At 34.6% G+C, this 16550-nt stretch overlaps 1 protein-coding gene across 1 annotated transcript in view; it reads left to right on the forward strand.

Moving 5' to 3' along the window:
• Window positions 1-16550, forward strand: part of CNTN5 (contactin 5) — a 1310719-nt gene that overhangs the window by 1173852 nt on the left and 120317 nt on the right. The window contains exon 16 of the mRNA XM_026505289.3: window positions 3445-3565. Coding sequence (XP_026361074.3) covers window positions 3445-3565 — 121 coding nt within the window. The remainder of the gene's footprint in view (window positions 1-3444; window positions 3566-16550) is intronic.

Consider the following 16550-nt stretch of genomic DNA (forward strand, 5'->3'; position numbering starts at 1 on the left):
ATAGCTGATACCTAGTTTTTTTTATGTTAGAAAATATTTTTAAAATCACATTTCACAGAATTTATATGCTATGTTACTTTTGCTTTGTAGAGGAGAATGGTTTGTATGTCTGTTAGGGTCCAAGAATGCTGGAAATGCCCTATGTGAACCCCTTGAGAAAGTTAAATAAACCCTAAATGAGGGCACAGAAACTGCCATCCCCAGCAGGCTTCTGACTGAGTCATTCAGCATGAGTCCTATTTACAAGAATACTCAATTTAAGCTATCTAGTTGTTTAGATGATTCTTACCCCAAACATTCTCAGAGTGCTTAGTATGTGCACAGCATTCTGTTAAATCCTGCTGAAAAAAAATGCTTTAAGAATATTTTACACTTTTGCAGCATTTCCCAATAGTTCATATACGTATGTATGTACTTTGTTTCACTTGATTTCCCTCATAGCTCCCGCTATGTGGCATGCGCAATGCTAGGTGCGCAATGCTTGGAGCATTATGTTAAGTAGTGGGTGTGAGGAAGTTCATTTGAAGCAACAAGTAACACAATTTATTCATAAAGCCAGAAAAAGCAGCAAAGAAAAGACAGGATCTAAAGTAAGTGTCAAACAAAACAAGAAAAGAGAGAGTAACTCCTAAGAGAGAAAAAGTGAAAGTGAGGTTTAAGCTTAAGAAAGCAAGCAGCTGCTGTAAGTAATCATTTCATTAAAAGTGCGCTAAATTGTGGAGGTTCTCTCTCAGGAACTGCATACTGTGGACTGAGATTAAGTATAATGGGTTCCCACATGAATTCTTCTCGTTACTTCTCTTGAAAGATCAGTAAATCTACTGAATGGGTAATTTAGGTTTAGTGTTCACAATCCATTCATTTTACTTTTAATCTTCCCTGTTTAGAATTGTAAAACTATAATGTAGGTATGATCCAAAAGAGAAGGGATGAGTCCAAAATGAGACAGTTTCAACTCCTCAGATAGTCTTGACATTGACAGAAATGCAATAAGTTATAGACTTTTTATTCCTGATAGATGGTGGTGGAGCTTCAGCCAGTTAATAAAGTATTGCACACTATTAATTGCAGGAACCAAGTGAAGGACAGCATAGGAAAGATAATCTATACCTCACCCTCCTGAATTCCTTGAATCTTTATGTGATTTTCAATGAAGACTCATCTTAAACTCATTAAGCTTTCCTTTTACTATAATTCAACAGAAAGGACAAAGATTTGAGGACTTTTATCCAGGACAAAAAGAAATCAATAATTTGGGAAGAAAAAGTTCTGGAAAATAAGACAATTATTTAATCACAAGAATGTGATTTTATAAAATAATTTTTCAAAAATGTGAGCCTGAAAAATGACTTATATTCATTATGTTTTCCACTGTGAACCACCAATCAGTTTGTGATATTAGAAAAATAGACAAGCAAATAAAAAGACAACAAAACAAAAAACACCGGCACAGTCTTTCAGAAACATTATTCCTGGAAATAATAAAGCCCCTTCTGATTTTCTGGACTTCTCCTTGGCTTTTCCATTAGACATAGGCCCCATTCTGGGTTCAGAGTGTGCCTATTGATTCCTGATTAATTTGAGTTCCCTATTAGGAGAGCTTCTTTGAAATCCAAGGGGAAAAAGAAATTTTCACACTTAATATAGACCCATACTACAAAAAGTGATAAATATATCAAAGCTTATTTATAAGTATTAAATTATGTTGATTTGAAACTGAATTATGGCTTATAATGTTTATAATTTGCTTTTGTTCACCCATATTAAATCAAAGAGTTTTAACGTATAAATTTCCTTTTCAGATTTCAAAGAAGTAAATAGTCGAGTATAGATGAGAAAATGAAATTTAATAGTACCAATTTATCCTAAGGAAATTAGCAGCATAGGGCATTCTCTGGACAAATATCACATTCCTTGAAATAATTGTTATGACATTTTAATGCATTCTCACCATAATTTATCATTCCCTTGCAAGTGACTGAATCAGACTATGTCTTAATTATTTCATGAGAGAATACTTGAATACCGTTAGAAGTTCTTATCATAAGACTAATAGAAAGGGAAAAAAAGGAAATACCAGAAAGAAGTGGTTTAAAACAGTACACAATTAAGCATTTCATTTAAATAAATACACATAATTTGAAAAGTGAAAACTTCCAATGACTTGACACACTTTCAGTGAATTCTAAGGAAAGAGAAAAGAATCCAAAGAATTTCTGAAAATTCTCACTTTTATGATTTTTATATAATCCATTGGTCTGTATCAAAATAAAGGCAAGCAACTAAACTTAAATAATTACTAGGATACTGCCTTCTAAGGACAAATGCACCATATTTTTTAAAGTAATTCACCTATTCCATCAAAAAATAAAATATCTCTAATCTGAAGTGCTTCTCTTTGGCTTTCATATGCTCAACTACTGTTAAAAAGAAGTGTTGAGTTCTTTGAAAACATCATGTCAAGCTATATGCATCTATGCTCATTCTGGCCAATTGTTTTTAATTGCAACATGAAAACTGAAGAGTGTATTAGAGTTTTGCTTATGTTGTTATCCGAAAAAAATACCTTATGAGTTGTGAATTCCAGATCTTTGGATGTTCACACACACACACAATCTGTCTTTCCTGATAGAGTAAATGAAAGCCAAGATTAAGTAAATGAAAGACTGTACCTGTCATTCTAACATGTAGGATCATCACTAATCCCGTGAACTGATACATCTAAAAGATATTCTCCCTGGTACTTATTGATCGCCTTAACTGCAGTTGTTCTTCAACTGTGTTCTAATCATCGTGATCCCAATAAGAATGAGGTGTTTTGAACCTCCTTTGTGTTTCATAACTACATTGATTAACAGAAATTCAGGCTGACCCTACTCCCTGGTGGTGGTAGTTATGGGAGGAATAAATATTTGCTAAGTAAAGACACATGGCTTTGGGACCAGCAATCTTTCAACTAAACACTCTCATTCTGTTGCCTACAATGTACTTTAAAAAGTAATCATTCAATAAAGCTGCACAAGATAATCTTTTGACTGCTATCTTCTCATAATTAATTTCCATAAGTTGCTATTCCTTTCAAAACTATTGTCTTGCCACAATATAGGCCTGTCTCTGAATGTCAAAGTGATAATTTTGACTCACTGATTATTTTTCCTGTACTTTTAAATATATGAATGTCTATGCATATTTAAATATTTCTTAAATATTGTAGCTGCTAAATCATTATATGAAATATTAAATGTTCAAACTCTTATTAGCAACTGTCGAAAACATAACTTCCATGTGTTCTTAAAATAGGGCATGTTTGATTTCTGTATTGTTGTCATATAAATTGTAAGGACAAAAATGGGCCCTATGACTGAATGTACAAAATTCCCCTTAAACCACCTTGAACTAGGCAGATTTGCAACATTTTAAACTGGCACTTCATCCCTCTTTCAGCAAGCATCCTCTGCAGATTTAATGATCAGGAACATCCTTCTGATGCATGCTGGGAGATATGGCTGCAGGGTACAGACCACAGCAGACAGTGTGTCAGATGAGGCAGAACTTCTTGTTAGGGGTGAGTATGCTAATAGTGCAGTCTGAAGACATGATCACCATAAATTATCATACGAAGGAATTTAAATGCATGGACTTTGAGCACATCAGTACTGTGCATTTTACTTTCAATTTTACAATATATGTCATTTTTGCTTAACCTTTTGCCTTTGAAAAGATTACATGGAAAACTGCTTCTTAGTAATAGACAAAAGCTATAGATCCAACTTCAGGGTCTAAAACACCTTCAGTAGTAAGTGGTCACTTAGTGTTTTACCGACTTATTGCCAAACAGAAATTTTAAACCATTGAGCCACAGATACTTGGTCTACAGAGATAAAATTTGTTTGTGTGTAGATGTGTTTTTCAAATGCAAAGCTAGTGGAATGACTAGGCATTTTTTTCCTCCACTAACTTCTAAATTCTGCTTCCCAAAACAGGAAAACTGCATGCCTAATATGGTGGCATTTGCAACTGTTCAGTGACAGGGGTTTTTTAAGTCTGAAAATGTCAAACAGAATCTGTGAATAAATGACAGTTAAGTGGTTTCTACTATGAACTGGGCTGCCAAATTCTGCAACCTTATAAAGTTACATCTTATTTGAATTAAGTAAATGAGTACAGCACCAATTTCTTTTAGCACATTATTCCCTGGTATGGGAAATGCAGCTCCTAGCATGCATATTCTTTCTCTCTCTCTTTCCTTCCTTCTTTCCTTCCTTCCTTCCTTCCTTCCATCCTCTCTCTCTCTTCCTTCCTTTCTCTTCTTTTCTTCTTTCTTTTCTTTTCGCTTGAGATATAATATATCTACGGAAAATTCCACAAGTTATTTGTGTACAGGTGTATAAATCAATGAAAAATAAAATGTGAATACACCATGAAACTAAATTCAAGACAAGAAGTAGACCATTACCAGAATCTCCCCTAGTGCCTCTCCTTTTTTGATTTTAAACAATTACATTTTGAGTGATGTGAGCATTGTATGTTAAGACTCTTTAGATGATCTCTGCAAATAAAAATTCACAATCCATAACAAAAACTTTTATTTTAGATTTACTTGTCTTTTATCTACTTGAAGGGTTTTCCAATCATAATTTTAAAAAATTCATTAATATTATAAAAAATCTCGAGTGGGAAACATAAGACATATAGTAAGCTTCATCATCTCTTTGTTTTAGTTTTATGTATTATCAAAGGTTTGTTGATTTTTGGTAGTGCATCTGTCATTGATCCAAGTAAAATATTGTTTTAAGACAAGTGTGTATCTGAGTGAGTGGTACTCTGTTCATTTTTGGGTGTGTGTGTGTGTGTTCCTGTTCAAATGGTTATTTGAACTTTTCTCCAAATTTATATCAAGAATGTGTATCTGTATTACCCTTTTAAAAAACATCAACCCTTTAAAGTGTTCATCTTCTCATGATATTCCATTTAGGTAAAAATTTTTCCTTTATGCCTTTTGAAGTTATAAGGCTCATGGAATTACAAAGCCCTATATTGCAGTCAAATTTATGGAAAATTGCCTTCTTCTCTTGCTGTGGTCTGTTTTAGATTATGTGTATTTATTGTGTAGCACTTGCCTAGTAATTTAGAATGATGCTCTTAAAATTGGAGCTTTCCAAATGAATAACACAATTTAGAAGCAGATAACAAGAAACTAGGTATTTTTACAGGGTTGTGAGGGGCAAATTTAAACCAACATTCTGCTTTGTAAGTAAAATTAAACTCAACAGGGTTTAGAACATAATTCGGGTTCAGCTTTTTTGTGTTCTGCTCTTTTAGCCTTTGGCTTTGTGCCTAGGAGAAGATAAAATGCATAAATGTTGAAATTACACTCAAAAAAATTTTCAAACAGGTTGCTCTTGTCTGAATATTCATGTAACATTCACCTCAAGCTTTCATTCAAAGTCAGTTTGATCAAGTCACCAATGTTCTATTCTATAGTTGCTTTACTTTTCTAAAATTATTAAAAATAGCTTGCCTCTTCTGCCTGGTTGGTCTTAGACAGATTTAAAAACTTAACTAGGGTTTTTGGTTCTTCTTTTTTTAATTTTTACTGTTTTTGTTAAGTTAACAGCTCCTGGTAATTGAAGGAACTTGGATGCTTGACTATTGCTGTTTTTCATGTTGGCTTGTGAAATAATACTCAAAATAGTTTTACCCTGCCATTCTTTCTCCCATTACCATTCATTGATTTATAAATTTGGGAATTATAATAGTACAGGCCACAGGACCAAAGCTGAGCATTTTAAATGGAGTTTTTTTAATGATGGCTACAATCCCAGCAGCAGAATCCTTAAAGTGCATTTATTCAAGTATGTGTCACATAAAAATGGGAACAGCAAAAACAATTCCATCATACATCTTCCTATGGAGTACCATCATTGAATTGTCTCAGCAGTTCACTTTCCTCAATGTTGAGCATGAAAAGCTTTCTTGGGTGCCAAGGGATAAATTTCTATAACCTTGTAATTCTATTTTAGTGGGGATTTAGGAGACTAAAACTCTGTGTTCCCCAAGATGGATGGAAACTACTTTTTTATCATCTCCTTTCCCATTAAAGATAGTCTATGAAATTCCTTTGTGCATCTTACCAAGTCCTGAAATTTTTCTCCAGGCCTCATAAGGCCATCAGATTGGAGATCAGGTGTGCAGCCCTAGGACCTCATCATTGCCTGACTAGAATCTGAGTGTTCCTATCTAGTAATGCCTCTGCTTCTCTTCCCATTCACTACTTTAAAGCTGTATTTCCCCCAAATGCTTGTTTCCACTAGTGCTTCATTTGCTTGTGAATGTCAGTTCTATTATTCACCTCTTTTCCACTATTTTTATCATCCTCCAAAAATTGAATTTTCCCATCTATAATCATCTGAAGCATAAAATCACTTGCTCTCACATATTTAATATTCAGTGAAGCAGCACCACAAATAATTTGGAGAGCCATAATAGAAGTAATGAATATGTTAAAATAAATTATTTTGCTGAAATACAAAAGGAAGTTAAAGCCACACCTGGACATCTGTGCACAATTCAAGTCACTTATTCAAGTGTGATATAGCAACAAAACAGAAAGTAAGGCTAGACAATGCTATAGAGAACCTCTTTACAGATAGAACTGTATTTTGTTATCCAGGGCAAAGGAGATTGATCATTAAAAGGTAACACAGGAGGATACATGTTTTGTAAAGAACTGATACTCCCAAGGATTATGGGAGATGATCAAACACAATATTAAAAACTCCAGAGAAAGGATTGTTAGTTTTTTGTTATTTTATTTTACAAAAAATAAATGTTAGAACTATGTTTCCCCAAGCCAATGTAAGAGTAGGAAACTATCTTGGTTTAAAGAACTAAATGTGTTTAGCTGAGCTGCGGTAACTGGGACCAGAGCATGAGTTCTGTTTATTCTGCCCAGAGGCAGAAGAAAGAGTTTAAAAATTCACTTCGTCATGCAAATTTTATATTCATATTACTCTGTTTATTAATACAAAACAGTAGGTCAAGAACTCTTGGAATAGTCAAAGAATAATCAATCTTTTGGCTCCTCCTGAATGCGTACCCTATATGTTCTCCTTTCTCAAAACTTGGACAACAATTTTCATTTCCTGTGTTACAGCTTACGGAATGAATCCGATGTTTATTAAATTGAATTTGAGAAGAAAAACTCCACCTTAGGATATAACTTGTTGAGAGATATCTCACTGTTTTTAACCACTCACCTCTTCTTATTCAACTTGGTGTTCAACCTTTCAATTTTATTTGCTTTAAACTTTCCATCAATTCAATTCTATTTATTCTTTTCAAGAAAGCTTTTTTCCTTGAATATTTTACCTTTAATCTCTTGCAACCCACCTAATCACTTTTCACTGCAAATCTAAAACTATTAAAAGTTTGACTATTTTGTTAATTAAGTAAGTCAACAGGTATATATTGATAATTTGGTATTCATTTACTCACCCATTCATTAGATACCTGCTCTGTATCAAGCTCTATCTAGGCACGTGGATGGAAAGATGAAGGCGCCAAAGTCTCAGCCCTCGGTGTGGCCCTATGGCCACTAGTGTGAGAGGCATCTTTGGGAATGACATGAGAAACGCTAAGAAAGTAAATCTCGCTGGATAACTTTCAGTCTTTTAGGGGAAATAATGCAATACTAGGAGAAAACACAGGCATAGTTACAGGACTACATAATTTGTGGGAAGAAGTGCAAACTAAATATGCAGAGCCCCTTGGTCAAAACTTCTAAAGAATTTCAAGACAATAACAGCAGAGCACTTATCCAAGTATGGGGACGCTCTAAAGTAGGGACCCTGAGTGACTGCGTAGGTAGCACAGCCATGAAGCCAGCCTGCTATAGCTATTACATTATGTAGTACTCTACAAGAAGAAAAGTACTTTAGCAAAGGATGCTAAAATATCTTTATTTTTCAATTACAACAAAGTTGTCTAAATGTTTTCTTGGCTTAGCATATTAGAACCTATTCAGAGGTTTTATCAGCTTTTTATATGAAATATCTTTTAATTATTCTACTCCATTTTGAAAGATTTTGTTTATTGTGTTAATCATTAATTCATATTTCTATTTTAATTTCCACCAAAACCTCTTATCGTCATGTGCTAGTTGGTGTTACCAAACTAGATGATTTAGATCTCATCAACAGCAGAGACTTTACATTTTAGCTACTTATGAAGTGTTACCTGTTTCGTTTCATTTTGTTTTGTTTCCAAATTAACCCAAAGATATCAATTACTACCTGATGGAAACCAGTTTGGAAACTTTGGATAAATTCTGTCCAAACTATAATTTTCAGTGATTCTCACTAGCAAAAGAGGAAAGTTTGAGAATTCTCTGCTTTTTGCCCTTGGAAGGATGCAAGTACTATAACTTTCCCAAAACAAAGGAAAATTCAAGCTAGGTGAAAATCTTGAACATATTTCTATTTTGAGTTTCTGATTTGAGAAATAAGTAGTATTAATGTGTTAAAATGTTCTATCTTTATATATCTCATAGAACTATCCTTGTGAACCACATAGATTTCAAACTGAAATAAATGCTTATCTTAGCACTGGCCTAGCATAGCATCTTGCCATTTCTGAAAGTTTCAAGCTTTAAAATGTACAAGTATTTAACACAAGTATCTTTTGGAAGATAGAGTTTGCATAGTTTTTCTTCCTCACCATTACGCAATGACCTTGTACTTGGAGATTGCACAAGCCTTCATATGGTGGAGTAATGTGTTGGACTCTGGAATCTCTACTAAAAAAAAAATTCTAATGGAAAGAAAAAGAGCCAGTAGTCACAAAAGCAAAGCTGAGTTTGCCAACATTTGGGGATCACAGGACAATGACAAATGTTTTCAGTGTAATTTTAATCTTAATTAATAGTAATAGTAAATGAATTTGCCAATAATTTATGTTTTAGAGCAGAATGGAGGTTACTCAGTTCATATATTTGCTTTTGTAACAAATTATCTTTAAAATAGTTATATAAAATATCTTCCTTCTTAAAGAAAATCTCATGTCATTCATGCAGTGTCTTATTGAAATATCCTACAGCACTGGGAAATTTTAGATCACTACTATCACTAGTATTGGATAAAATTATTTAAATAACTTATACCAATGACTTATTTTTCTAGCTTAGAATTTTTTAACATTAACGTTTTTGTTAAAAAAGTTTGACATTAAACTTTTTTTTTTTTTTGGTTAATCATGTTGCTGTGAACCACATTTAGTTGGTTCATTGAAGTGATAGTTAACTGAAGTGATTTGATTGATGGAAATGATTGAAGCAAAATGAATAAATAAATTATACAACCAATTGATGGAGACTAAGTTGTATATTTTATTCACTCAGTGAGTGTCAAGAACTGCTAGAAGCTAAGTTTTCCTTTAGGCACTGATAATTTCTGTCAATTGACTTAGACTTTTTTTTTTTACTATTATTTTATTTTTTTTTATTAATAATGATTTTTTATTATATTATGTTAGTCACCATACAGTACATCCCCGGTTTTCGATGTAAGGCTCGATGATTCATTAGTTGTGTATAACACCCAGTGCACCATGCAATATGTGCCCTCCTTACTACCCATCACCAGTCTATCCCATTCCCCCACCCCCTCCCCTCTGTAGCCCTCAGTTTGTTTCTCATAGTCCATAGTCTCTCATGTTTCATTCCCCCTTCTGATTACCCCCCCTTTCTTTATCCCTTTCTTCCCCTACTGATCATTCTAGTTCTTATGTTCCATAGATGAGAGAAATCATATGATAGTTGTCTTTCTCTGCTTGACTTATTTCACTAAGCATTATCTCCTCCAGTGCCGTCCATGTTGTAGCAAATGTTGAGAACTCATTCTTTCTGATTGCTGAGTAATATTCCATTGTATATATGGACCACAAATTCTTAATCCAGTCATCTGTTGCAGGGCATCTCGGCTCCTTCCACGATTTAGCTATTGTGGACATTGCTGCTATGAACATTGGGGTGCATATGGCCCTTCTCTTCACTACGTCTGTATCTTTGGGGTAAACACCCAGTAGTGCAATGGCTGGATCATAGGGTAGCTCAATTTTTAACTTTTTAAGGGACCTCCACACTGTTTTCCAGAGTGGCTCTACCAACTTGCATTCCCACCAACAATGTAGGAGGGATCCCCTTTCTCCACATCCTCTCCAACAATTGTTGTTTCTTGCCTTGTCTATTTTTGCCATTCTAACTGGCGTAAGGTGGTATCTCAGTGTGGTTTTGATTTGAATTTCCTTGATGGCTAATGATTTTGAACATTTTTTCATGTGTCTGTTAGCCATTTGTATGTCTTCATTGGAAAAGTGTCTGTTCATATCTTCTGCCCATTTTTTGATTTGTTTATTTGTTTCTCATGTATTGAGTTTGAGAAGTTCTTTGTAGATCTTGGATACCAGTCCTTTATCTGTAGTGTCATTTGCAAATATCTTCTCCCATTCCGTGGGCTGCCTCTTAGTTTTTCTGACTGTTTCCTTGGCTGTGCAGAAACTTTTCATCTTGATGAAGTCCCATAAATTCATTTTATCTTTTGTTTCTCTTGTCTTTGGGGATGTATCATGAAAAAGGTTGCTTTGGCCGATGTCGTAGAGGTTGCTGCCTATGTTCTCCTCTAGAATTTTGATGGATTCCTGTCTCACATCGAGGTCTTTCATCCATTTGGAGTTTATTTTTGTGTATGGTGTGAGAGAGTGGTCAAGTTTCATTCTTTTGCATGTAGCTGTCCAATTTTCCCAGCACCATTTATTGAAGAGACTGTCTTTTTCCCACCGGATGTTTTTTCCTGCTTTATCAAATATTAGTTGCCCAAAGAGCTGAGGGTCCATTTCTGGGCTCTCTATTCTGTTCCATTGGTCTATGTGTCTGTTTTCGTGCCAGTACCATGCTGTCTTTGTGATCACAGCTTTGTAGTACAGCTCGAAATCCGGCATTGTGATGCCCCCAGCTTTGTTTTTCCTTTTCAACAGTTCCTTGGAGATTCGGGGTCTTTTCTGGTTCCATACAAATTTAAGGACTATTTGTTCCAGTTCTTTGAAAAACGTTCTCGGTATTTTGATCGGGATAGCATTGAAAGTGTAGATTGCTCTGGGTAGCATGGACATTTTAACTATGTTACAATTGACTTAGACTTTTGCAGGTTTCTTGATAGGAGCATTTTGCTATTTTGAAGCAAGTACTCTGACTTCACCGCCATTTTGAGAAAAATCTAATCAGCTGGATTTTATATTATACATGTTTTTGAGTCACAAACTGTATTGTGATCACATTTCACTATGTATTTTGTCCCACAGACTAAGCTATTTTTCTTACATATCCATCTTAATATAAAAATGACATTTACTATTACTTTACATTTACATAAACTTGTTGAGATAAGTTCTTGGTGTGTGGGTTATGTTTTAAGTGCTGATTTTATTCATTGTTTAGTGAGTGCCTACTATATGCCAGGACAGTTCTTTTTTTTTTATTTTAATGTTTTTTTATTATATATATATATATATATAAACCAGTACATCCCTGGTTTCTGATGTAAAGTTCGATGATTCATTAGTTGCGTATAACACCCAGTGCACCGTGCAATACGTGCTCTCCTTACTACCCATCACCAGTCTATCCCATTCCCCCACCCCCTCCCCTCTGAAGCCCTCAGTTTATTTCTCATAGTCCATAGTCTCTCATGCTTCATTCCCCCTTCTGATTACCCCAGGACAGTTCTAGTATGCAAGAGGGAGAAGTGTGAGATGGGATTGGGTATAAGTGCCTTCTAATGCCACGGTAGAGAGCTTAACCTTTATGCTGAAAGTTATGGACATCTATAAAAGGACCAACGCAGGAAGGGGACATGAGTAGATATATAAGAAGATCATTCTGATAACTCCAGAGGGTGTTTTAGAGGAGAGTGAGACCATTGGTTGCTAATAGACCAAGAAGGAAGTTATAGCAGTAATCATCACAAGAAATAAGAAAGGTCTGAAAAAAGGCAATAATAATGGAGATTAAAAAGAGTGTACATATTCAAAAAATAAGAAGGAGACAGAATCTATAGAACCTGGTAGCTCACTATCTATGAAAAATGAGAAGGAAGAGTCAAGAATGAATGCCAATTGTGATGCTTAATTGAGGGATCAATGGCAGTGAGAACATACATTCTGGTTAGACCAAGACAGTTCCAAGTTAAACTACGAGTGGCAGAGTATTATTAGTGAAACCCTTTCACTCTCAAAATTGTCCTGGTTTAAATAAATTATGTGGTCACCCTAATGAGTGATCATGCTTTTCATGTAGTCTGTAAGGTAAGGAGAGAAGTGGATTGGTGGTAAAGGAAGAGCATTTAAGATAAGGCTCTCCAAAAAGAAATACTCTGTAAGCAAATAGATTTGTGGCTATGGACCTAGGAAAGAAACACTGTAGTTGAGATGTAGATTTGAGCACAATCAGATGGAAATGAAAGTACAGAAAGAGCGTATAAAGAATGAGAAGAGAAAAACACTCAATATAGAACCCCAAAGAAAACTAAAGTTGAAAAGGAGAGGAATATACAAAAATTGGGAAGTGGCTGCTGGAGACAGCAAGCTACTAGGAAGAAAGCAAAGGAAATCAAGTCATAGAGACAAAGAGAAAAGAGAATTTCAGGAAAGACAAGGTAGGCAACAGTGTCAAGTACAAGTAAAATAAGAACCAATATCTACCATTAGGTTGAGCAATTTGAAATCAGGTGATGGGACTCCAGGAAACAAACTGAGGGTTTTAGAGGGAAGGTGGGCAGGAGGACGGGCTGGCCCAGTGAAGGGTATTAAGGAGGGCACATATTGCATGGAGCACTGGGTGTTATATGCAAACAATGAATCATGGAACACTACATCAAAAGCTAATGATGCACTGTATGGTGACTAACATATCATAATTTTTTTTTAATTTTTTTAAAAAGAAAAAAAAAGAAAGCAGTTGATGACTTTGGCAAGGGCAAATTCAATGGCATGATGGGTGTAATAACCAAATTACAGTAGGAGGAAAGAGGCAAGCAATGATGTATAAGAGGAAACCATGGGCTTTGAAGTCAGATAGACCATTTCACATCCTCCAAGCTCTTGTTGGTCTGTAACTTTGGACAGGTTGCTTATCTTTAACCTTGCTCACTTTTCACTCATTCATTAAACACTGATTCATCAAACATTTATAAAGCACAAATATGTGGCAGGCACTATACTAAGAACCAGCTAGCCATGAACAACTTGTGTTCCTGACATGGAAGAACATGTCTTTTTACAATATAATATAAGGAATGCTGTTACAGACATATGAGCAACACATTTTACTCTGATCATAAGCCCCATTAATAATCATAAAAAACAAGGATTTATTAAGGTTTTCCCACATGCCAGGCACTGTTCCTATATGAATTATTTCACTCTATCCATTTATCATATCATATAAAAACAATGAGAGGAATACTATTTTTAGGTCCAATTTGCAAATAAGAAAACTAAGGCTTAGGGAGGTTTAGGACTTGTTGAATGTCACCCTAATAAGTGGAATAGTGAGTAGAGTCCAGGTAGACTAATTTCAAAGTGAGCATTTTAAATTGTTATACCACCTTCCATCATCAATTGCCAGATTGTTTTCATTTTATTCATTATTGTATTCCCTGGACCTACTTAGTTCTTGACACATTATAGTTCGTGATGAATATTAGTAAATATTTGTGGAAGGAAGGTAGAAAGAAAGAGAAGGAAAGGGCAAAGCAGGAAGGAAGAAAAGAAGGAAAAAGGAAGGAAGAAAGGGGGAAAAGAAAGAGAAAAAGGAAGAAAGGAATAAAGAGGGAGGGGAAAGAAAAGAGTCCTATTAGAAGGGATGGAGTGACAAGCTCTACATAGGAGTCAGAGAATTTTTATAGTGAGCTAGATTTAAGTCATTCTTAAGGTAAAAACGAGAACAGAAGATAATCTACATCATCTTGCAAATAAGCTGTTTTTCACTTACATCTGCCTCTAAGGGTAGGCCTCATGCTCTCTAATCCTCTAAAGTTTCTAATCTTTGACCACATGACCAGGAGGCTCAACATTACTGATCACCACTTTCTGTCTTATTTTTTGCTCTAAATGACCACTAAGCTTACTGACAAGGCTGAACTTCCTCTGACCACCAATCATATAAGATGTCAAATTCTAATGATTATTTTCTCAGGACATCTTGTGGGATTTCTTATCCAGACACACTAGGCTTTGATAGAAAAGAATCACTTCTGGACAAAATGTCACCAGGAATACTAAGCAATAATAAAGAAAGAGACCTCTTTTTGCATGATATCTTCTCATTCTCTCATTTTAAACCTTCTTATGATTGCCACACTTATGAGGGAAGAACAAAATTCCCAGCTATTTTAAAAAGCACCTGACCTTCATTTCAATCCTTACTACTGGTCTTTCAAACCTTTGATATTCATTGTTTCTCACCCACTCATATGTAAAGTATGCCAAAAATCATGAAAACAAAACAACACAAAACAAAAAAAAAATGGTATTTGGTGTTCAGAAGTTTGTTCTTAAACTAACCAAACTAACCAATATTACTTGGGCTAAATATTGGAAGTACATTTTACCTGTGTTCATTTGTTTGAATTGTTTGGAAAAATCATCTACTTACTTTTCATAGTTTTTATAGATATAGGACTAAACCAAACAGCAATCCTTTCTAACATGTGATCTTTTAAATTTCCTGAATGCATTTGTTTTCTGTGACTGTTACCTAGATTGTTTTAGCATGTTTTTTTTTCAGTATTAGGTAGTAATTTGTTTTCATGTAAAGCCTAGAATACACAGTTTCACAAGCCATATAGATACTACATAGCCCTTCTTTCATAAACTGTAAGTGGTCACCAAGAACCTAAGTTTCAAGCGAAAGATCTGTGAAATATCAGCCCAATACTGGTCACATCTCCAAAACAATGGACAACTGGTAAGTTCACTTTAATCCCTATCCTAAAATCTTGTTTTATTTCAACCTATGTTCCAAAATACTCAATTCTTAATTATTCTCTTGATTTTGTCTAGCATCATACAACACGTAACCGGTCTCTGAATGATTCTTCATTGAACAACACAAAATCCATGAATATTGAGCAGAGAGAGGACTCTCACCGATTGAAAGAAACTTTTGCTGACTTTTACTGAAGATTAGATTTTGTCCTCCTAAACACCTGGCAAAGGTAATGTCTCCATTTCACTAAGTACTCCTTAATTTGGAATTACAAAGGCAATTAGCTCTCTAATGGGTTAGAGCAACTGAGGTGAGAGAGTAGGGGAGAAAATGCACTGCAGATGATGTCTGTTAATGCCAAGAAAAAAAAAATGACTCTGAATAATTCTTGGTAAAAATCTTTCTTATAAATGTCTTTCCCTCTTTTTTTTTTCATTTTTCAAAACTAGAGTGTGTCTAACTTTATTGCTCAGTATGTATGAGGAAAATCTAATTTGACACCTTATATGTAAAGATTGGCAGTCACGAACACATGGATCTCTACCCTATTATTGAGTATATCAGTAGACTTTACCTTCAGAAACTTCTGGATCATTGCTGAAGTACCTAAAAACTGAAGAGGAAAGGGAAAAAGATAGCTCCCAGCTTTATAAAAAAAACAGTTCATTAAAATAGAAAATAACCACTATAAGATTCAAACTGGGCAGGTATTGATAAAAGCTGAGATATAAAAGTGACAGCTGCAAGGTTGTTTATTGCAGTGAGAAAATAAAATTGCATGAACTTAAGGTGTATCAAAAGTAACAAAGAAAGGTTTGCTGTGCTTGCATTTCATTTAGAAAAGAAATATCTTTGGGCAACCAGAGCACTTAGTACTAGACCTAGTTTATAGCTGGTGCTCAATAAATGTTAGTTGAATCTCAATAGCCTGATTTAAAAATGACTCGAGTTGTTTAAAACTGCTGTAATAGTAACCAGTTTATAAAGCCAATGCAGTGTAACATCATAAAAATAACCCAGGCCCAGGTTTCCATCTTACTCTGACACTAGCTGAATAACCACAGGCAAGTCATTTTACCTCTTTTGGATTCTTCATTTGTAGAATAGGCATATAATATCTAATTTGCAGATTTAATAGGATAATGAAATGAGATTTTAAATGGTAGAATGCTTCTTAGTAAATTCAGATATTATTGTCGATATTCTTAATTAGAGAAAGAATTTTTATTTTCCTAATCTTTAGGGTTAAGGAATGAATCTGTATTTTATGGTATATATGGGCAGGAAAATGGTATACATTTCTCCAACAGTCAATTCTATTTGATTATCCATTGACTAAAATATCCAATAATATTCTGATTATTTTGTCCATCTTGTCCACTTAGAATTTGATAATACGTTCTAAAGATGATTGGGAACATTTTGACTGCCTCTCCTTCCTCGGGGTCAAAATGGCATGTTGATAGATTTGGGATAATTATGTTCTCTGCTGGTTTATGGTCATTAGGAT

The sequence above is a fragment of the Ursus arctos genome, unplaced genomic scaffold (assembly GCF_023065955.2).
Source record: "Ursus arctos isolate Adak ecotype North America unplaced genomic scaffold, UrsArc2.0 scaffold_22, whole genome shotgun sequence".
In the NCBI taxonomy this organism is placed as follows: domain Eukaryota; kingdom Metazoa; phylum Chordata; class Mammalia; order Carnivora; family Ursidae; genus Ursus; species Ursus arctos.